The 21879-nt window shown below is 49.7% G+C and overlaps 9 protein-coding genes across 9 annotated transcripts; 3 read left to right on the forward strand and 6 right to left on the reverse strand.

Moving 5' to 3' along the window:
- Positions 1-260: 260 nt before the first annotated feature.
- N7473_002027 (putative filament-forming protein (Tpr/p270)) lies at positions 261-6191 on the forward strand (the record flags this gene model as incomplete). The annotated part of the gene is made up of 2 exons (XM_057147967.1): positions 261-552; positions 613-6191. The coding sequence occupies 2 exons, from the start codon at positions 261-263 to the stop codon at positions 6189-6191; spliced, it is 5871 nt and encodes a 1956-aa protein (XP_057011621.1).
- Positions 6192-6592: 401 nt separating this feature from the next.
- N7473_002028 (transferase hexapeptide domain protein) lies at positions 6593-7378 on the reverse strand (the record flags this gene model as incomplete). The annotated part of the gene is made up of 1 exon (XM_057147968.1): positions 6593-7378. The coding sequence occupies one exon, from the start codon at positions 7376-7378 to the stop codon at positions 6593-6595; it is 786 nt and encodes a 261-aa protein (XP_057011622.1).
- Positions 7379-7752: 374 nt separating this feature from the next.
- N7473_002029 (Mg-dependent acid phosphatase) lies at positions 7753-8463 on the reverse strand (the record flags this gene model as incomplete). The annotated part of the gene is made up of 2 exons (XM_057147969.1): positions 7753-8206; positions 8270-8463. 2 exons carry the CDS (start codon positions 8461-8463, stop codon positions 7753-7755), a joined length of 648 nt encoding a protein of 215 aa, XP_057011623.1.
- A 291-nt stretch (positions 8464-8754) lies between these two features.
- N7473_002030 (uncharacterized protein) lies at positions 8755-8952 on the reverse strand (the record flags this gene model as incomplete). Its single annotated transcript, XM_057147970.1, has 1 exon — positions 8755-8952. The coding sequence occupies one exon, from the start codon at positions 8950-8952 to the stop codon at positions 8755-8757; it is 198 nt and encodes a 65-aa protein (XP_057011624.1).
- An 844-nt stretch (positions 8953-9796) lies between these two features.
- On the reverse strand, positions 9797-11965 carry N7473_002031 (C6 and C2H2 transcription factor; the record flags this gene model as incomplete). The annotated part of the gene is made up of 5 exons (XM_057147971.1): positions 9797-10832; positions 10894-11018; positions 11076-11210; positions 11261-11902; positions 11963-11965. 5 exons carry the CDS (start codon positions 11963-11965, stop codon positions 9797-9799), a joined length of 1941 nt encoding a protein of 646 aa, XP_057011625.1.
- A 1526-nt stretch (positions 11966-13491) lies between these two features.
- Positions 13492-14043, reverse strand: N7473_002032 (cupin domain-containing protein; the record flags this gene model as incomplete). Its single annotated transcript, XM_057147972.1, has 1 exon — positions 13492-14043. One exon carries the CDS (start codon positions 14041-14043, stop codon positions 13492-13494), a length of 552 nt encoding a protein of 183 aa, XP_057011626.1.
- Positions 14044-14757: 714 nt separating this feature from the next.
- On the reverse strand, positions 14758-16396 carry N7473_002033 (uncharacterized protein; the record flags this gene model as incomplete). Its single annotated transcript, XM_057147973.1, has 5 exons — positions 14758-15000; positions 15066-15848; positions 15902-15957; positions 16022-16217; positions 16271-16396. The coding sequence occupies 5 exons, from the start codon at positions 16394-16396 to the stop codon at positions 14758-14760; spliced, it is 1404 nt and encodes a 467-aa protein (XP_057011627.1).
- Positions 16397-17697: 1301 nt separating this feature from the next.
- On the forward strand, positions 17698-18819 carry N7473_002034 (cellulase; the record flags this gene model as incomplete). The annotated part of the gene is made up of 1 exon (XM_057147974.1): positions 17698-18819. One exon carries the CDS (start codon positions 17698-17700, stop codon positions 18817-18819), a length of 1122 nt encoding a protein of 373 aa, XP_057011628.1.
- A 1542-nt stretch (positions 18820-20361) lies between these two features.
- N7473_002035 (ankyrin repeat domain-containing protein) lies at positions 20362-21294 on the forward strand (the record flags this gene model as incomplete). Its single annotated transcript, XM_057147975.1, has 1 exon — positions 20362-21294. One exon carries the CDS (start codon positions 20362-20364, stop codon positions 21292-21294), a length of 933 nt encoding a protein of 310 aa, XP_057011629.1.
- Between the last annotated feature and the right edge of the window lie 585 nt (positions 21295-21879).

Below are 21879 nucleotides of genomic sequence, written 5' to 3' on the forward strand. Positions count from 1 at the left end.
CTTCGTCTGGCTCGATTTTCCTTTTTCCTCCCCCATCCATCTGTCGTCCCTTTTTAATCGCTACGACTCCACATTCCTTTACTGTATCGCCATGTACTAAGGCTCTCCAATCGCGCCGTCTGTACTTGACTCCAGTGCACACCCGCGTCTCGGAACCTCAAGAGCTATCGATACAGCTACAGCGTTGCGCCGCGACTCAATTATCTTTCACCTCAACACAACTGTCACACCACCTCGCCATTGGCGAGCTCCATTTCACTATGGCGGACACGGTGGTCGCCCTGCCGTATCTGTCTTCGCAATATGCCATCCCGGAAGCTACTCTCTCCACCTTGACTCAGGCCCCGACCACAGACCTGGTTAATCAGCTTCTTCAATCCATCACTAAGAAGGCACATGAGTTTGATGAGCTCAAGTCTGACAAGCTTCGCCTGGAGGTCGAGCTTGAAAATGCTGTGCGGACCAACGAGTCGAAAGTAAAGGTATTGAAGACTACCGTGGAGAAGGGTCACGCAGACGTCGCAGATCTAAGAAAGAAACTACACGAATCCGGTACTTTCAGTCCAACGCAATTTTCTGTTTCTATATTGTGATTATTCTGACATTCGACAGAAAACACGCGCTCAGCCTTGGAGTCCGAGATTTCTACGCTCAAATCATCGACCACATCGAACCAGACCGAGTTCAACTCCCTTAAGTCACGGATCTCGACACTTGAGTCCGAAAAACGCGAAAGCCTCGCATTGCTTGAGTCGAAGTCTGCAGCCCACGATAAGCTAGCTGAGGAGCTTTCAGCTCAGCACAAGAAAACAATCGAGCTGCGCCGGGAGCTTTCCACTGCCGAGCAGAATCTTCAGGCTGCAAACTCCGCTGCTGCTAGCGCACGATTCCGCGAGCAGAACCTCCAGCAAGAGGTCGATCTTACCAAAAAGAACAATGAGTGGTTTGAGACCGAGCTGAAGACGAAGGCTGCGGAATACACCAAGTTCCGCAAGGAGAAGAGCGCGCGTATTGCCGAGCTTCAGCGTGAAAATGAAGAGGCAGCCAACACCATCGATACCCTGCGACGCAGTGAGAACACGCTCAAGGCTCGACTCGACTCGACTGAGCAGCGCTACGAAGAGTCTCTCGCCAACATCAGTCAGCTAAAAGAAACTGCTATTCAGACTGAAGAGACCTTCCGCATCGAACTGGAGACTACTAGTCGACTAGCCAAGTTGCAGGAATCCTCTGCCATCTCTGCCAAGCAACGTGCACAGGAATGTCAGCTTGCCCTGGATCACGCTAAGAACGAAGCCGCGGAAGAAATTTCCCGCCTGCGTGTCGAAATGGAGACCGAGCATGCCGATAAGGAGGCCGCAGAGACTCGCGTATCTGAGCTCGAGGCGACACTTGCCCAGTTCGAGTCACAAGGATCTCACAATCGCTCCGCAAGCCCTGCTCGTTCTCTGAATGGACTAGGACCTGCCACTCCCACGAGACCTGGAACACCTGGCAGCGCGTTTTCCCCGCGTATGTCCCGGACCAAGGGTCACATGACCTTTACTCAGATGTACACAGAGTACGACAAGATGCGTACCCTGCTCTCTGCGGAGCAGAAGACCAACCAAGAATTACGGTCTACGCTCGATGAGATGGTCACTGAGCTGGAGTCGACCAAGCCGGAGATCGACGATCTTCGGAGTGATCACCAACGTCTTCAGGATGCCGTGATGGACATGTCGGGCCTCCTGGAAATAGCTTCGAAGGACCGCGATGACGCTATCAAGGAGTCCCGGAAGTGGCAGGGCAAGGTCGAGGGCCTAACCCGTGAATGCGATATCCTTCGCCAACAGCTTCGAGACCTCAGCTCCCAAGTCAAGGTTCTGGTGTTGGAGTTGGCCATTACCAAGCACGGCGAAGAGTACGATCGTGACGAGCTCGAGAAGATCGCTCGCGGCGAGATCGAAGAATCTGCAGCGGAACTCAGCCCGACCGGTAGTTTCATTACTCGCAACCTTGTTACTTTCAAGGACTTCCACGAGCTTCAAGAGCAGAATATGACGCTCCGGCGTATGCTGCGGGAGCTTGGTGATAAGATGGAGGGCGAAGAGGCTCGCGCCAAGGATGCTATTCGCCAACAGGAAGTCGAGGAATTGAAGGAACTGAGAATCCGTGTACAGGCCTACCGTGACGAGATTGCCAATCTTGTTTCCCAGTCGAAGAACTACCTTCAGGAGCGCGACACACTCCGAAGCCTACTTGGTCACCGTCGCCAAACCGTCGGAGGAGACACGGCTTTCTCTCAATCTGTCCCTCCCGGTTCTGCGCCTCCAGGTGCCTTTGATAGCCAAATGAAGGACACCACAGATTACGGCGATCTTCTTCGCAAGTTGCAAGCTCACTACGATACTTTCCGCGAGGAGTCGCTTGCAGATCACTCCTCCTTACGCCAACAAGTCAACGAGCTCTCAAGAAAGAACAGCGAGCTGATGAGCGAGATTAGCCGATTGAACAGCCAGTTTGCTGCTGCCTCGCAACGTGCTGAACTTCTTCAGACTAATTTTGACATGCTTAAGAACGAGAATGGTGGGCTTCAAAATCGCTATTCTACTTTGCTCGAAAATGCCAGCAAATTGGAGCTTCGAACGCAACAAGCCGCCGAGGATCTTGTTGAGGCCAAGGGTCTTGTTGAGAGTCTACAGCGAGAGAACTCTAATCTCAAGGCCGAGAAAGATCTATGGAAGAGCATCGAGAAGCGATTGATTGATGACATAGAGAGTCTGCGTAATGAGCGTGGTCGCCTTGACTTACTGAACGCAAACCTTCAGACGATTCTTAATGAGCGAGAGCACGCCGACTCTGACAGCCGTCGCCGACTGCAATCAAGTGTGGAAACACTCGAATCTGAGCTACAGTCTACGAAACGGAAGCTTCATGACGAGACCGAGAGTGCCAAGCAGGCCGTGTTGCGTCGAGACTACGACCAGGAGCAGAGTCAGAAGCGAATCAATGACTTGGTTACCAGCCTGGGCGCCGTTCGCGAGGAATTAGTTGCAACCAAGACTACCAGGGACCACCTTCAGTCACGGGTCGACGAGCTCGCTGTTGAGTTGAAGAGTGCTGAAGAGCGTCTCCAAGTTGTTCAGTCACGCCCTGGCATTTCGGCTGGTCCGGCTGAGCGCTCCACTCTCACGGAAGAAGCTACGGATGCCAGTGGTCTTACTCGCGAGCAGGAGCTTCTCATCGAGATTTCAGAGCTCAAGCGTGATTTTGATCTCGCTAAGGGTGAGCTTGCTCATGCCAAGGAGCAAGTTGAGGAATATCGGGCCATTAGTCAGTCGACTGAGGAACGGATGGAAGCCGAAGCCGATACGCATGCGCAATACCGTGAAGAGACTGATCGCCTGATCGAGGAGAAGGATAAAAAGATCCAAGATCTCGAGAGCCGAATTGAAGAAATCTCCAGCGAGCTGTCCACCACCAACACGGAGATTTCCAAGCTCCGCGATGAGCAGGGTGAAGCCACACGTCATCTGGAGGAGCAGAAGGCTAATCTGGAGTCTGAAATCACTCGCTTAAAGGACGATAACGAAAGACACGTCGCCGCGGCACAGTGTCACCAGGATGATCTCAAGGCACAGTCCGATATTTCGCAAAACCTCCAGAAGAACTATGAGGCAGAGCTTATCAAGCATGCCGAGGCTGCCAAGAATGTCCAAGCCGTTCGAGCCGAGGCGAACAAGTTGAAGTTGGATATGGTTGAGTTGCGGACTCAAGCTGAGACGTACAAGAAGGACCTCGCCCAAAAGGAAGAGAGCTGGCTCGAGCAGAAAGCGCGGTATGAAGGTGAGCTCACCGAGGTGCAGAAACGCCGCGAGGAGGTGAATCATCAAAATTCCATTCTTCACACTCAGCTCGAGGGTATAACTGCCCAGATTGCTGCTCTTAAACGTGACCGTGCCAGCGTGCTCGAAGGCGACGAGCAGGATGCCGATCAGGCGGCTCCCGACCTCGAGGGTCTGCAGGAGGTCATCAAATACCTTCGACGTGAGAAGGAAATTGTGGAAGTCCAGTATCACCTCTCTACCCAAGAAGCCAAGCGCCTCCGGCAACAGTTCGAGCACACGCAGTCTCAGCTTGACGAAACTCGTCTAAAGCTTGAGCAACAACGCCGAGCTACCGCAGACAACGAGCACAATACTTTGAGCCATAACAAACTCATGGACACTCTCAACGAGCTGAACCTCTTCCGCGAAAGCAGTGTTACCCTTCGAAACCAGGTCAAGGAAACTGAAGCTACTCTCGCCGAAAAGTCTGCTCGTGTTGATGAGCTCAGTCAGGCAATCGAACCCTTGGAGACCAAGATCCGAGAGCTTGAGGGCATTATTGAGGCCAAGGATGGGGAAATGCAGCTGTTGCAGGCCGACCGGGATCATTATCAGAAGCGGGTGCAAAACATCCTGCAGAAATATGATCGCGTTGATCCTCAGGAGATGGAGGCATTGAATGAGAAACTGAGCACTTTGCAAAAGGAGCGAGATGAGGCCATCTCTGCGCGCGACACTCTTCAAACTGAAGCTGCAGAAAAACTCGAAGCTGCAGAGCAAGCTGCGGAGACTCGCCTAACCGATCTGCGTCAAAGACTGGCTGACCAGTTCAAGGCCCGGTCGAGAGACCTCTCGTCAAAGATCAATACCCTGAAGCAAGAAAAGGACGTCGTGGAAAGTGAGTTGGCGAGCACCAAGGCGGAGCTCGAGACAGTCAAGGCCAAGGCCTTGGAGACACCAGCTCCCCCGACGGCCACACCAGCTGCTCCAGCCGCAGAGGAGGCTGCCCCGGTGAACGCCACACCCGCGTCACAGTTCCCCACGACGACTACCACAGTGGTGTCGCCTGGTGACGGACAGAAGATCAAGGAGCTGGAAGCTAAGATTGAACGATTGGAGGCTGCCCTGGCGGAGAAGGATGCTATGATCGCTACCAAGGATGCGGAGATGGAAGCTAGGGTCAAAGAGCGCGCAGACAAACTTAAGGACTCTTACAACAGCAAACTGGCCGAGATCCGCGCTGGCCATCGTCAGGAACTTGAGAAGCTGTCATCTGGAGAGGTCCCCGTCCCTGCCACCCCCGTGGCCGGCGCCGAGCAAACACCAACCACGCCATCAAAGGCTCCTTCTGATCTTCTCGACCTTACCGATCAACAGGTTCGTGAACTTTTAGCGAAGAATGAGACCCTCCGGACCATTGTTAGGAATAATATCCGCACCAAGGTCGTTCAGGCGGAGGAGAAATTCAAAGAGGAGGCCGAAAAGGCTTCCAAGGCCTATGAAGAAGCCTTGGCCGCATTGAAGAAAGCCCAGGAGGAGGAAACCGTCGAAAAGGTCAAGGCTGCCGTGCAACTCTCCGACAAGAAGACAGCCGCTCGCATTAGCATGCTCGATACACGCCTCAAGACATCATTGGTAAAGATTGATATTGTTTCCAAGGCCGCCAACGAGACCCCTCAAAAACCAGTGGTTGAAGTTTGGGAGGTTGCAAAGTCAGCGAAGCCTCCCGCTGCTGCTCCCAAGGCCCAAGCCCAAGCAGGTACATCTCCGGCGCCCGTTGCCTCCCCCGCACAGCCGAGCCCAGCCGCATCTAGTCCAGCCCCTGCTCCCCAGCAAGCTCACCAGCAAGCTCACCAGCAAGCTGCCCCGCCCGTTCCCCAACCCGTGCCTGGAGGTACTACTCCCGAAGTCAGTGTACCAGCACCACAGCCACAGCAGCAACCATCCTCACTGCCTTCAAAACCTCCATCAGGTACGGCTCCAGGTATGCTGCGGGCTTTACAGTCCGGCCTGCCTGTTGCTCGTGGGGGTCGTGGGGGCCGTGGTGGTGGCCCACAGAACCCATTCGGCCACATCCAGCCGCAACAGGGTGAGCAACTGCAAGTCCAGGGACAGACTCAAGCTCAACGTGGTACGGGTCTCCCTCGTGGCCGAGGAGGCCGTGGCGGCCAAGGTCGCGGAGGCAACCAAAACGCTGGAGGTGCCCAAAATCAAACCCCCGCCAGCCCTGTTGCTGGTCGTGGTGGTTTGAATGTCCAGGCACGTCAGTTTACGCCCCAAAGCAACAAGCGAACCCGGGAAGATGGCGCTGATGAAGGTGTAAGTGGTGGGAAGCGGATGAGAGGAGGCGGTGGCCCGGCTCGTGGAGGGGCATCATCTTAGTAGGATGGTTCTGTTTTCTGTACGTTTCTATGGATGTATTTCCTATTTCTGAAAAGAGGCAAGGGTTGGGTTGCCTTCGAGGTTTTGCTTTTTTTTCCCCTTTGTGGCCGTGATGTTTCAAGCCGCTGAGCAATTTTTCCCCTATGTTATTGTAACTAGATGCTCAATGTATAGTGCAGTTTCTGGAGGTTCAATCTTGTTACCAGCTGTAATGACATGTGCACCGTAACATTTCTAACTTGTAGAGAGTTTCACACACAGATGTTCTTCGGAAAAGATCCTTCATCATCGATTAGACTGCAAGAATAGGGTATACGCAAAATAAACCTCCCCCGAGGAGAGCGCCGCCATATCAACACCTGAAATTCCAATTGTTCAGTATTAGAGGACCCAACACAGCTTTATTTCTTCTTCGAAGCCCCAGCAGGCACAATCATCCTCCCCAATACCTCCCTCTCCTTCTGAAGAACCATCAACCTCGCATTCTCAATGATCTTCCCCTCCGGGGCCGGCGGCGGCACAGGAATCTGCGCAACCTGAGCCGCAACCACCACCGCCGGCGCAGGCTCCCTCGCAGTACGAGCTCGTTTTCTTCTTTGTCCAATCCCAGAGCCCCAAACAACCGTCCACTCAGGAACAGACCCGTTGGCTGGGATCTGGCAACCAGAGCAAATCTTGGAGTGTGCGCCAACGTCCGCGTATCGGTTTATCGTGACGAGGGACTCAATTGTGGCCGAGGAATGGATATTTGCGCCAGGTAGGACTGTAGAGTGTGGGCCAATAGTGACGAAGTAGGAAATGCGCGTAATTGTTTCTTGTCCTGATCCTTGTATTTGTGGTGTTGACAATGTGACGTCGGTAGATGAGGATGTTGGGGATGGACCCGTCGAGGATGACGGTGATGGCCTCGTTGACGCTGATGTACCCGGCGCAGCTCCTATAATTGCCTTTTCACTGATGATGCATCCATCACCTACGGAGATTGGGCCCTCGTAGGCATAGAATCGCGCTCGTGGGTGTATGACTGTGCCCGCGCCGATGGTTACGGGGTATGTTCCTTGGAAGACTGCTGTGTCTGCGATGGTGGCTGAGGGATCGGCTTTGAGGGGGGCCTTGGGGGGACCGGTGGGTGTATGTGAGGACGAGGAGGAGCGGTGCTGCGCTGGAGGAGGTTTTAGGGTGGCCATTGTGAGGGATATTTTCCTTGTTGGGGAGTTGTTTTGTAGATGTTTTGGTGCTCAGCGCGAAGGTTCAATTTGGGGCCGGCGATTGCGGAGTTTGGGCGGGCCCGTGCAGCTTCCGTGGGTCGCGGTCTTGAAGGTCTTTGGGAGGGATGCATAACTATAGCTTACGATGAAAGAGAAAATGAATAGTTACAAGCGAAACAATGAGTAATAATGCGGAATTTTCAAGCAAGAATCTGTACAGTACGTCAAGGCATAATTCCCTGGGGTATCTAATCATTACCGTCCAATATACCGAACACCCATAAGCCAAGCTTAAGTATCCCCTTCATATCGACATGTCCTATAGAGTATATGTAGCGAGCTCATAGCAAAGATTAAATCTCATCTACAACCGTTCTCTGCTTAATACCATTGCGCTTCCTCCATGCCCAAACGCCCTTATCAACCTCGTCCCGAGTCATACCATCCCGGACAAGATAAAATGTAACCCCGAGCTCCGTCTCCACATTGCGATTCCGCGCCTCGTCGTCAAAGAACAGCATATCTTCGTACGTGACCGTACTAGTTTGCTGAATGCGCGAGAAATGCTGTGTCTTATTGCTGGGGAAAATCTGGACAAAGTCGAAGTACTCCAGAGCGCGAATAGATTTGGCATTGTTTGCTGCGGGGTTGTCCGAGAAGGTAGGGATGATGTGAAGGGCTTTGAGCATATCGCGAGCTAGATCGGGCGCATGCGTACGTGAAGCGATCGCCAAGGGAATCGATCGGTTCTTGCAGGCGTAGATTATAGATGAGACGGCTGGGTAGAAGGCAAATGATTCACCCCATCTGCAGGAAGGCATTGCATGTTAGAAACGAGGCTAGAGGACAGGTCTGATTGGGCGGGCATACCGATCCACAACGCGTGAGTTATTGTCACGGGCCTTGACAGGTGCGCTGACGTGTGTGTCGACCCAGAAGGGCCATAGGGTATAGTCCAGATCGAATGCGATCAGTTTGGGAAGTGGGAGGCCGTCGGTGAACGTCGCGGGGGCCACGGAGGCATCCTCGAGAGGCTGTGTGTTTTGGCGTTTGGCGCGGACCATGATGAGTATATTGAGCGCAAAAATGCAGTAGAGAAGTATATACTGAGTGTAGGTATAGATTGAATGTAAATGCGATAATGAATGAGGCTCAAGAATAGTCAAGTCGTAAAGCCACTGGAAAAGCCACGACATGAACCCCGGAACTCCGGACACGTGCCCGTGGATCCACTTTCCAAGATAAGAAGTCTAAAGTTTACTATCAACATCATAAGCCACCACAATCTAGGAGTAGTATGAAAACAATAAAAGAGCTGACCAAATATTCGACGAAAATTCAAATCTTCAAGATCTCTATCCTCGTCCCTGTTGAAGATACTGCCAAGCCCAAAGTTCAAGATAATCAGATTCACGGCCTTCACCATCATTCAAAGGATTACGCGGGCGAATAAAACTCGTGCGCTGTGCAGAGACGCTGCAGAAGATGACAATTGCAACGGCGAGTGAAAAACTCATGCCGACAGAAAAGACAATGGGTGCATCTTCGACCATGTTGGGAGGAAAGAGCAGGCCGAAAAATAGCAAATAAACCAAGGAGGCACTATACAGAGCCATTGTTTGGATGTGACTCGGAAAGGGATGTAAGGTATAGCTGTGACTTAAAAACTTGGAAACCAAGTGGCTGCGAACTTGAATTTTGAAGATGAGAATTCACGATATCGATAGTATTGGGATCTTTATGATATAAAGTCTTAAGTCGATTGACCTAAAGGCCCTCCACTGATCACTACACCAGGAGAGGATCGTAGATTGGATCTCACGATGATAGACAGCATTCTCAACGGAAATATTCAGACTAGAGGATTCACTCTATCAAAGCTAATAGTCCAACTAGAGTAATTTCGAAAGCGATGTCTCGGTAGCTTGATCATTCTCAAAGGACTAATATGTTCTAAGATAATCATCCACAGTGGAATATCAATCTTAAAGAAGGGAGTTAAAAAAACCACCAGAGTACTATAATAGCATCTTTGTAAAATTGCTGGCCAACTTGGAACTAATGCAAGCTTGATTCGGCAATGACATAAAGCCCCCGGGTAGAAGCAGGGAACAAAGCATACGTATAAAAGAGACTTCCTCCATTTCCATGGCTTTCGTTGACTAGGATATCTATGCTAATCACTAGTTGAATGATCAACGAGGGCTCTTTGTGATCGGATAACTGCATTCGTGATAGGTTTAGGTCATGCCGTGGTCTTGAATGCAGGAAAGAATAATTAGGAAATGTCGAAATTGCTACAGCAAAAACGCTATACGAGCATTAAATTCACTTCCCCCAGAACATGCTCCACACTGATCTCACTCCACACTGATCTCAAGAGATATTACTGTCTCGCTAGTATTGGGTGTCGTCGTCGTCGTCTTCCGTTCCTCCATCTATCGCGTCGCCGTTTCGTCCCAGTATGGTAAAAGCGTGACTGAGAGCCCTCCCTTGTTGATCAATTGCATATCCACCATTCTCTGGACAGAGTAATTGCTGAAAGAGACGCATGACTGCCCCCCGGTCTTGTAAGTGCACATACTGGCCGGCAGAGGATAGAGCAGGGCTTCCCTGACCTAAAGCGATGAATCGGCGCAGTGCATCGCCGTCATCCTCGCCATCCAAAAACAAAATTTGGTCGGTGCCGCGGTTTCCAGTCACCATATTCATTCCCTTCCACGAGAACACTGTGGCAAGAGACCACAAGGCCAGTGCACTAAAGTACACGCAAGCAGCCCGAGAAGCCACAAGCGATCCATGAGGCATGGATCTTGCAATACGTAGCACCTGACTCGCGTGCCAGCTCGCTTTTCGCAGATGTGTCGGGCTTATATGTTGAATCAATGATTCGTATATGGCAGAAGATCGCTCCTCGCCATCCTTGCCTGAAAAGGTTTCGAGAACACCAAGTGGCAAATATAATGAAAGTGAAACTGTTTGGTAAATAAGAGACATGGCCGGTAGTGAATCCTTGAGAGGTTCGACTGCAAGGAATTGAAACTGCTCCAGAAGTTGGACCAGTTCTTGCTGCCATAAATTCGCGACCGCAGTGCTCCATTGGCGGCCTGAGTCTCGAAGTATCCGGTTGCAGTCAGCTATCATTTTTGATATGCCGTTCATGGTTGCCAGGGCCGCTAGTTGGAAGTCGACGTAGCAAGGAATGGAGCTTAAAGTGGTGATATCTTGCAAGATGGTGGCCAGAGATACTGAAGTAGATGGGCATTGGGGAACCTCTTGAATGTATATGGCTTTCCACTCGGCGGCGGTCTTTGCATTCCAGAGTTTGCGTGAGAACGGCAGAGGGAGATCGAACTCCGAGTGAGATATGAGTGGGGTTGTAGATCGTAACGCAGATGCTTGGGCATCATGGATAAAGACATAGTGGGCGAGCCTATTACTTAAGTCAGCACATTTGAGATACAACTTGTCAGCGGGACGCATATGGTGATCACCTTTTAAAGGATTCCAGCTCCACCCATGTACGCCATTTGTGGTCAAGGGTTGACTCATCGTCAGTCGCCGAGGGAGCGATAATGGGATAGACTTCGTGTTTGAAGCGTGAGGCTCGCCGCAGCATCTGCTCCATAATTAGGCCCCAATCATCACACTGTGGAATTGGGATCCTTGATCTCACCGTGACAACAGGCTGGAAACAGCTCTCTGCAATTTCGACACGTCGTTTGTCGCCGCTCCAAAGTCCAATCTGTAGAATGAGTGTATACATTTGTTGTTGCTTCAACTGACGAGCGAGGGTGTTGTCATCCTCAAACTATCGAACGTCAGAAATTCATCCAGACAGTCATGATTACCAATAATTACCCTGCTATTGACCTTGAGCCTAGCCACCTCAAACATGGCATAGCCAAGCCTCTGGATTGCATCAACTTTAGCAAGAACTGCTCCTGCAGCGGCAAGCGTCAAGATCATTTCAGGACCTTCTTGGTTAAGGTTCATAGTTGGCTCGTGAATCCAAGTGTCAGTTTCTGATCTGTGTCGGGTGAAGAAATTATGTATCAGGCTGTCCAAGAGCTTCGTGCTTGGGAAACATTGCATGATTCGATTGAGGTTTTTCCATTGACAAATTTTGACAACAAGTGCAAAAGCTGCATCTCGGCTCTCTGTTGAAAGAGGATATCTGAGGTTTTGTGGCTCAAGGACACCGTATGACTGTGGGTTGTCGAGATGCTGGGGCAGAGACAAATACTGCTGGTCCATGTGCGCATTGTCCTCCTTGCAAGGACTCCAATGAGACAGTGGGGAATCTTGTAAATCAACCTTGCTAATCTGACGAGTGGGTTTCCTACTAGTCAGAGCATCGTGTGGTGGAGCAAACTGCTTTGGGTAGTCCGGTGCTTGTTGAGCTGAAACCGGCCTATTAATGGAGTCTAGTAACTCCAGATCTTCGTCAGTAAGCCCGAAGTCGACGCCCAAACTGTCATATGAGTTCCACTGGCCAGATTCCTGTATTGCTGGTGAGAATAATTCGAATTTTTCAAATATACGAGACAGAAGGCCACGAACCATGAGTGGAAATGCATTAGATGCATTGAGACCTTCCCATCCTTGACCGATGTTTTCGAGTCCGGAAGAAATTTCACTCTCTCCTAAAGGATGATCGGCTTAGCTTCTAGTCGTATGAGTCTGTGGCCACTAAACGTGTACAGTACCTTCAAACGGGCGTGCGAACACTGATTTCTCGGAAGAGACCGTAGCTCCGGCACTGCCCGAAATATCTTTCCCAGCTTGTCCCGCGGGTTGTGGATCATGCTCCAAGGTGTTCACATGAGCCTCCGGGCTCGCAAGAGTGTCATCTCTCGGGGACCATTGACAGATCTGATTTCGCCGCACACATCTTCGGCAGGGTTTATTATCGTCGCATTTGAGCTTAGACGCCGCACATCGCTTGCATGCCTGCGACGCACGTGCAATAATCCCTGAACAGCCGCCCGCTCCGTCACGATTATTTTCAGAGTTATGGCTCTGAGTGTGCCTGCGGAGAAGTTCACTGGTAATTTATCAGGAATTTGAGCGATGATAATAATGTATACAGATAAGGAACCAACATTCTCAAGAACCCCTTGCCGCATCTCTCGCAAACAAAAGGCTTATCAACGGTATCTGTGTTGAAGAGTTAGACCAGATTTTCGGGATGTTAGAAGAACCAATAATGCCTTCCAGGCTACCATACGAGACTTGACATGGCGTTTCAGATGATCAGCTTTGTCATATCCTTTCTTGCATACTCTGCATTGGAAAAGGGCCCGGGAAAGACTTCGGGGCATTTCAGGTGTGCGAGAACCCATAGATGGTCGGCTGGCATTGTCCATGGCTAGTTACGAGGCAGTAGGTGAGGCAGTGGGCTCAAGGAGTGTGAAGGCTTGTCAGTGGAATCATATCTCGTTGAATAGTATGTCGTTTCTGCAGGTTCAGAATTTCTAGCTGTTTTTTTATAAAAAGCGTCTTCGGCCATCGCTGACTGGAGTTCGCGGGGCAGGTAGCCTCATTTTGAGGACGTGTCGGAAGAGGTGGACAACATCCGATTATTCCAGACCTCGGATCACTTACACTATGTCGAATCTAGATGGGGTAAAATACCGCTAGACCAAAAATGCTCCATGGGCAACATTCTTAGTCATACGGGCTTCTTTTGCCGTCACACTACTGTAGCCTCAGGCCGCAACAAATGATCAGGCCATATTCTGCCACGCTAACCCGATTAGGTTGCACTATTTAGAAGTAGTGGGACGTTGAGGATTCCAACGTCACCACATATTTTGGGGTCAGAAACCTACCTACAAGGGCGTGGAATGGAACGGTCATGGCTAGCTACGACTTTGCAAATACGGCTAAGTAAAATGCTGTATTACTTTTTCTGCTCTTGGAGGTAGAGAAAAATTCAACGCTTTTTTATATTTGGTTAGACGTCACTACCTTCAGTTTATGCGACACTGATGTCCGGGCATTCCTCTTCCATCTTTGACGGAGAAATAGCATGATCCTTGCTTAGCAGTTCTAAGTAAACTCATACAAGTAACAGCCCATAAATTTGTTTATTCGCTGGCCTTGACACCAATACCATCAACCGCTTCGCCGAGCAGCCCCAACCCTTCTACCTGAACGGGCTGGCAAGGAGTAAGCACATAGAGCATTCTGGCACACCCGTTATCAGGGCTAACGTTCTTCCAAGCATGGTTTGTAGCTCGCTGAACTGCCACATCGCCTCTCTTCAAAATTCTCCTTTCTCCGCTGTCTAATGAAAGCTCCACCTCGCCTTCCAGCACAACCCCGTAGTCCAAAGATACAGTGCGGTGCATTGGACTCCCAACATGGGGGGCAAAATCGACGATCCGACAAACGGTCCCGGTGGAAATAACCAGACCAGGAGGTGTGGACAGGTTGGCTTCGTATTTCGCAAGATCGGCCTCTGCGGACAGTTGGGCAGGGAATTCGCTGGACGTGTAAGCTAGGCCGAACGGTATCTCGTTGAAAAGTTGTTTCGGCATGGCGTCTGGCAGTTGATTTGAAAACACCGCCTTGCCATCTGCGTTATGTGTGGTGATGTACCGGTTTTGCGGGGGAAGTTGGAGTTGATTGGTGCTCATCGTGAGTGTTCAGATAGACGTGGGGGGGTGTATTGAGCTCGCGGGACAATTGACCGTTTAGAAGTGTAGACGGGAGCATTTGTGAGCAAAATCGAATTCCCTTCTTAAACCAATTTTTATACAATAATAAACACTGCGTTTTTTGATAACCCAAGTTTATCGGGTCTTCGGCCCCGCTCATTCGGGGGCGCGGCTCCACCTTGCTCGGCGATATGAATTAGCTTTGGCAAAGATGTTTCGAGTCTCGCCTAGCAGTTCTGGAATAACCGATCCCCGAAAGAAGCTCTCGCTTAATTCAAAGTATACTACACACCATATTGACGTCAGTACTTGTCCTGAGCTAGAGCTATGATTGATCTATATTGGTACGGATTGTAGATAATTAATGTTGGAAGTTTGAAAGGGGCGAAAGAGGCGGACGAGGTCAGAAAACAGGGTCAACGAGGTTCTCGTCTATTCCATGCGAGCCAGTATATCTCAAGGGGAGCTAAAGGCCTAATGCGCTTCAAATCGGTCTATGCCTTCCAACAGTAGGCTGTAACCGGACTAGGGTATGGCTCTGCACCAAATCACATGCTAACTCCCATCAGATAGTAAGGTACGTAAATTTTTAGGACTCCAGACTCTTCACCTCATATGATTCTGGATCCCAATAGACCTACTCTTGGCGCTTATTTGACTAAGTTTAGATACAGTTAATGAGATATCCCTAGATCAAGTAAAGCCATGAACCCAATTAGCGGTGGCAATCCTGATTCTCTTCCCCCAAATCAGAATTGGAATAGTGAATAAGGAAAATATTCCCATGAGAGCTCCAAACACTCCGAATGGGATAGCTGGACCAGCGCTCGTGACCCATTCACCCGCAAAAAAGGTCCATGAAAAACTGATGATAGCCCTCATGCAGGTCACTGCCACAAAGCAATCAGCCGCAAGTGGACCGTAAGAATCAATAAGCTGCCGAAGGAGTAAGAATTAGTAATGGGAGTTATATCTGTCAGTTATGGGTAGGAGCCACTCACATAATTGAATCCAATTGAAGGCGCCTGCATCAAGCCAAAGCAAAGCATTCCAAGCCCAAATTGCATTCCCACCCACATATGCGCCGGCCCAAGGTTCTGCGCGCAGAAGCCAAATGTCCAGAGACCTGTAGTCGCGAGAAACAACCCTGGGATTGCTATCGGCAAGCGTGCTTCCGGTTCGACGAATGAATTGCCCTGCAACTTGCTTCTCTTGATGATAACACGATCGGCACACAAATTTGTTGCAATGAGCCCGAGGATGGCACCGACTATTCCACCGGTCATGATCAGACCGGCATTGTTACCCCAGAGATATGGCGGTGCGGCAACTAGAGACGGTCCAACCGTGGTGATGGTAACAACGCCACCCACGAGACCGGCGTACCAAAACATAACCAGCCAAACACCTGGCAGACGAAGTGTTTTCCACGGAGCCAGAAACTTCTCAAGGAAGTTCCCTTCATACTTACGCATTTTTAGCATGGAGTCATAAATAGTCTGCCGATTCAGACTATCGTCGGGAGAGGTCGAGGTAACATTCTCAACAATCTCAGCGTCCGGCTTTCCTTCACTGCTAATCAGGTCCTGATTCTGACTGGAGGGCAGTGCCTTAGTTCTGTCGAACAAAGTTTCAGGCACAAGGATGGCACAGGCCAGTAGTAAGATGGCACTCAAGATCACATTGACCCAGTGGATCCATGCGAGTCCCTTTGTACCAGCAATGTATCCACCGGACATACCCCCGATGATTGGTCCTAAGCAGATGCAAACCGTGTAGAATCCCTTCAGAACAAGGTGTTAATTCTGAGCTCCAAGTCCTGGCAAGTTCGACTTACCATGGCTCGACCACGCTGGTGAGTGAAGAATATTTCTCCGATCACATTTGGCGCAACTAGAAGTACACCGTATCGATTAGCCACTTTCGAAATTCACGAGAACCAAAGACAGCTTCTTACTTGTGTCTGCTGGCGCCACTGCGATACCCATGACGACGCGGGCAGCCAACAGGCTTCCAAAACTTCTCGCAAGCCCGGCCCACATGCAGCTTAGTACTAGCAGTAAGATGTTCCCCAATATGATGGGTCTCCGGCCGAAGATATTAGCAAGAGGCACCCACCATAGGTTGGCGGCGCCCATCATAAGCACATTGACCTTGCTCAGTATTAGTAGCTTTCATTCCTTTGATTCTTCATTGAAGCACGCACAGCAATCAGATGAGTCAAACTACCCATTGATACAGGAGGATTAAAGGCCAGCGGAGTGGCGAGAAGGGGAAACGCGCTCGCGATAGATGCCGAAGTGAAATTGCCAATAGCCGCATATAGCGACATGCAGGTCAAACTTGCGATTTTGCGCCAGGTTGCCCAGTTCAGTGGATCTGCCGGGCTTGAGCTGGGTTGAGGAACGAGCACCAATTCACGATCTCGAGCTAATTCCCCATGCTCAGCCTCGTGCAAGGCATGTGCTAGTCCTTGCGAATATTAGTATCATCGACAGTAACCCTACAAAGAAATTTTTGCAAGTATAATTTGTGATTCATGTCTGTCTCACCTGATATGGCAATTGTGCCCGGAGGAGTAGCTGCTTGAACTTGATCTGACGATAAGGAAAATGCATGCTTAAAGCTAGACATGATTGAAAATTGAAAAAAAGAGGTCTCATGTAGTTCTTTTTCCATTCTTGTCGTTTTCTGGGGTCCGGCGCAATTGATATAAATAGGTTTGGATGGACCTTCCTACAGACAGTGGGGCAAACACGTCCGGTTTTATCTTCCATGGACATTGACTGTGCAGACCAACTCCCCGCATTCGTGTTCTCGACTCCACAAAAGCGCATAAGCTAGCAAAGGCTGGGGAAATTTGCATCGGGATCTAGTGAGTGCGGGGATAGCCCTTTACCCCGGGATGTGGGGAGATACCGAAAGACCCTTAGGTCCAGCCGCGTGGGTCTGCCACATGGCGACTGACACCATCCTAGCGAATCTCAGCCACTTCGGGATATCTCGGTTTAATTCAGTCCGAGTGCCTGATAACTTCGAGACCTCTAGGTCATTCACAGTGACTCGACATTGGTCAGCACCCCAACCTCTTGCCCCATACTCCGCAACGGCGCCCTGGGATTTGCTTGTTACGAGGACAAGAACCTCCACAAGCTCGACTGTCTAGCAAACCGGAGCTAATGGCTAGTGTATTTTGTACGGATATGGACCTGGCCGAGCATACCAGAGAACGTACTAACACATTCGTACGGAATGTGGGCCTGGCCGAGTATACTAGAGAGTCTTTGAGAAAGCCTGTGGATTTGCGGTTACGGCTACGGTCACGGTTACGAGGATAATTTCCGTGGGATTCAGAACTTCCATAGTGGATAGGATTCACTCCACTATACCACGATCGGCGTTTCTCTTTCCTTTGCAAGAGAAGAACTAGAATACGCTTCCGCTTCAAATGGGGGCATCGCAGTTATGGATGAAGGCAGGTTCGGTGCTATAAATGAGAGCATAACCTCGTCAACGGAACATTCACTTTTCTCCCAACGGACAAACTAGTCTGTCATACAAAGTATCGACCAATTCTTCAAAATGACATTGATCAAAAATTTTGTTTTATACCCCTTGTTGGTATGCCTTGCCATGGCTCGCAAGGCTGCATCGACCCAATACCTGGATTGGAAGACCTTCAATGCCGTGGGTGTCAATCTCGGCGGCTGGCTAGTTCAGGAATCAACCATCGATACTACTTGGTGGTCCAAAAATTCTGGTGGCGCTGTGGACGAATGGGGACTTTGTGCCCACCTTGGCAGCCAATGTGGACCAGTTCTTGAACGCCGATATGCCACATGGATTACTACTGCCGATATCGACAAGCTTGGTGCAGCTGGTATCAACGTGCTTCGCATTCCGACTACATACGCCGCATGGGTCGAGGTCCCGGGATCGCAGCTGTACCACGGAAACCAAGTATCCTTCCTTTCGAGCATTGCATCTTACGCTATCAACAAATATGGTATGCACATCATTATAGACATTCACTCTCTCCCTGGGGGTGTGAATGGCTTCCCGTTTGGTGAAGCTGAAGGACACTATGGCTGGTTCAACAATGCAACTGCTCTCAAGTATTCCTTGGAAGCTGTCGATGCGGCTATTGCTTTCATTCAAGGCTCGAACTCTCCTCAATCATTCACGCTCGAGCCAATCAATGAGCCTGTCGACGTCCAAGACCTTTCACTCTTCGGATCCCCATATTGCCTTACCGATAGTGGAGCCACTTACTTGGCAAGCTATATTCACCAAGTTATTTCCAAGGTCCAGGCCGTGAATTCTCAAATTCCTGTCATGTTCCAGGGCAGCTTCAAGGGTGAAGCGTACTGGTCTTCGAATTTCAGTGCCGGAACAAACTTGGTGTTTGACTTGCACAATTATTATTTTGCAGGCCGCTTGGCAAGCTCTGCCAACATCACGGACTACATTTGTGAAGATGCCGCAATCTCTGCAGGAGATGGAAAATTCCCAACATTCGTTGGAGAGTGGTCGATTCAGGCTGAAATTGATAATACCTTCTCTTCACGCCAAAAATCGCTCCAGACTGGTCTTGCTGCATGGAAAAAGTATACTCGAGGCAGCGCCTATTGGACTGCAAAGTTCACGGGAAATGCCACGGTCAGCGGCCAGGGTACACAGGCGGATTATTGGAACTATGAAACATTTATCAATCTGGGTTATACAGGATCCACGTCCAGCGCTGTGGCATGCTAGTTCATTGTGGCTTGGGAAATCCTGTGGCGGGTGCTGAACATGAGTGTTCAGAATGAAAAGGGAGGATCCTGTGTTGTTCAGAGTGCAGTTGCCACAAATTTGACTTGGGCAATTGATTAGGCTTGGGGTATCGAGGTTTGGGATATCGAGCAGAACATGAGGATGAATCATGTAACAGTCATAGGCCGTCTCGTTTGACCGCAAGCTAGATTCAGTGCCGCGTCGGAATCAGAGGCCAGGTCAAATATAGCAACTGCGAAGAAAAAAGTGAAGAGGTATTTTACCGTGATGAGATCCATAGCGCCTTTATTCTAATATTCTATTGGAAATAAATTAGCTGGAGATCACGAATCTGATGGCAAGGCTTGGGACGAATAGTTCAGGTACTGCATCTGCCAATCCATTTTCAAATTAGGAAAATATCAAGTAAGTGAAAACTCCACCCCGACAGGAATTGGCCATTTTATCCGAGCCATAGCGATGAAGGTCTTTAATGGAGAAGAGTCGATGGTCGAGGGTTTTGCATCATTGTCCCCATTGTACGGCCAGGAATGAAATGAGATAGAAAATGGAATACTTTGTAAAACCTCTCAAGACTGAAGAGACATTGATTCATCCATTCATCATCTATCATTCTCGCTGCCGATACCATCCGCTGCCATTCGCCCACGAATAAAGCACGCAAGGTCTTACAAGGTCCGGCTCCCACATCGGTCAATTTTCTAGAATTTGGAGCATGTATGAGGTGGATGCATCCTGTGAGCGAATTAGGTGCAAGATTACTCATGATATTGTTTTTACTCAGTTCATAGGTCTGGCTTGGCGGGGTGTTTCGAGTGCATAATTCACATACGGTCTTAGCGACGGGAGCCAATGATATCTTAGGATGTACCCGTATCCCGTCTGGTTTCACTGGAAAGCCCCAGCCCCCGCGACATCATTTCTTCCCCCTACATCTATCTCGCTTGTCAACGCCCAGGTCGCTGGTAGCGGATCAAATCACACCGAGCCCATCCGTGAGCATACAAATTGCCTGCTGAAAATGCATACGCAATGACTATTCTGACTCTGTCGAACGAAATCATACTCCTAATTTGGCAGCAATTACAATCACAAAAAGATCTCAACGCACTAGTGCAAGTTAATCGCCGCTTCTATTTCCTGCTAAAGCACCTCCTATATCGATACAACCTTGACCATCAGAATGGAGATGGTATTCTTCAAGCAGCTAAGCTAGGACCAATTCCTGCGGTAGCCTAGTTCACCCAACAGGGATACCTTGTGAAAGACTGACCTGTCCATGAGGAACACCCACCAGAACCTGAATTTTCACTCTGGGTCCCGCGTTCCTGTCGCCTCGAACATCCGATATTCTACGCTGTGGAACATGGGCATTCGGAGCTTGTGAAGTACCTTCTGAACGCGGGCTCTGAGCCAAACTTTGAGAACAACCGGGGTGAAACACCCATGCATCCAGCAGCGAAAAACGGGTTTCTCTCGGTCATCAAGGTTCTACTCAATAGAAGCGGCTCGGCACTCCCTATGGATGATGACACAAGATCCACCCTGGCTCCTATCAAAGAAGCTGCATTAAAAGGACATACGCACGTGGTCAAATATTTGTTGTCTCATGCTCCAAACCTCCACGCCTATCCCTCTTCAGTCCTTCCCTTTGCCGCTGTATCCGGTGATACAACCTTGGTCTCGATGCTCCTTGGGCATGGGGCAGACATTGACTACAAGTACATTGAACAACATGATCCTAGGGAGGCTCTAAATCCATATGGAGGACGAGGACACGAATCAACAGCATTATCAATCGCAGCCAGATACGGCCATCTAGCTCTGGTGAATTTTTTACTCGCCAACGGCTCCGACGGTAATCTCAAAACGGGGTTCCCTGATCTCTGCACGTCTCCTTTGTACTTAGCACTCGAGAAAGGCCACGACGAGGTTATCAAAGCGCTTTTGGCTCACGGTGCCTATCTGGAAGATGGACATTTATGGGAAGTTATCTTGCAATGCAACAAGAAAACCCTAGAAATGCTGCTCGCCAAGCATGGAACAGACAAATGCCAGATCAATCTCTTAGAGGTTGCAGCAGAGGTTGGCGACACGGAAATATCCCAGATGCTGTTGGGTAAAGGGTTTGACCAAGAACAGGCTTTATTTACAGCAATCGAACACGGTCAAGAGGAAATCGTCACCCTCCTCCTGGTGCATGGAACAGATCCTGATTTACCAAGCATCCGCGAAAGTGCAATCAGCAAAGCAATTATTCAACGTCATATCGGCATCATGGAAGTATTATTGCGCCATGGAGCTAAGATCTACCCTGAGAACCTGAAATCCGCGAAGACTTTTGCCCCAGAGCATATAGGATGGTTGGCAGAACAGTTCCCTGTGCATTCCCTCAGCATAAGGGCTATGTTTCCCGCTTTGTATAATGTCTGGGAGGAGGGATGGCGATCATGAGATAATGATTTTGGTTTTACCCGGAGACTTTGGTGAAAGCAAATATGTTTCCTCATAGTTGAAATAGGCATCCAAAATGTATCTAACTTTGATCAGGTAAACCGACAGAACTACCAAAGCCCGAAAAGCTAATCAGAAAGACTGAGGACTCAGCTAACACCCGCCAGCTAATGAGAAAGCGGATGAACCGAGCCCAAACATCACTTGGCAGTAAATATATACATTTGGGAACTTTACCCGATGGTACTGTAAATTCGGTAATGTTGAGTTGGCTTTTGGATAAAATCCATTTTGTCCTGAGCTGAATACAGCAGGACCCTTGAACTCTTTCACGGGCAGAAATCTTCTCTCCATCGGCCAAAAAGGCCTAAGGTGTTAATTCCGGACGTGGAGCGACAGAACCATAGTACTAGCACCTTCTAATCTTTGTTACCTATGCTGCAGCTGGAACGCATCTCGGCCCATCACGAGTAGTCGAATACGGGTTCAGCCCACACATCTGAGCTTCAAAGAGGGAAGTGGCTGCTGACTGCATCTAAGAGGGCTGGGGCTGGTTCATCACTTTACAACAGCGAAAATAGATAT

Source organism: Penicillium subrubescens (genome assembly GCF_028828155.1).
Source record: "Penicillium subrubescens strain IBT 31985 chromosome Unknown utg000002l_segment0_segment0, whole genome shotgun sequence".
NCBI classification, from domain to species: Eukaryota; Fungi; Ascomycota; class Eurotiomycetes; order Eurotiales; family Aspergillaceae; genus Penicillium; species Penicillium subrubescens.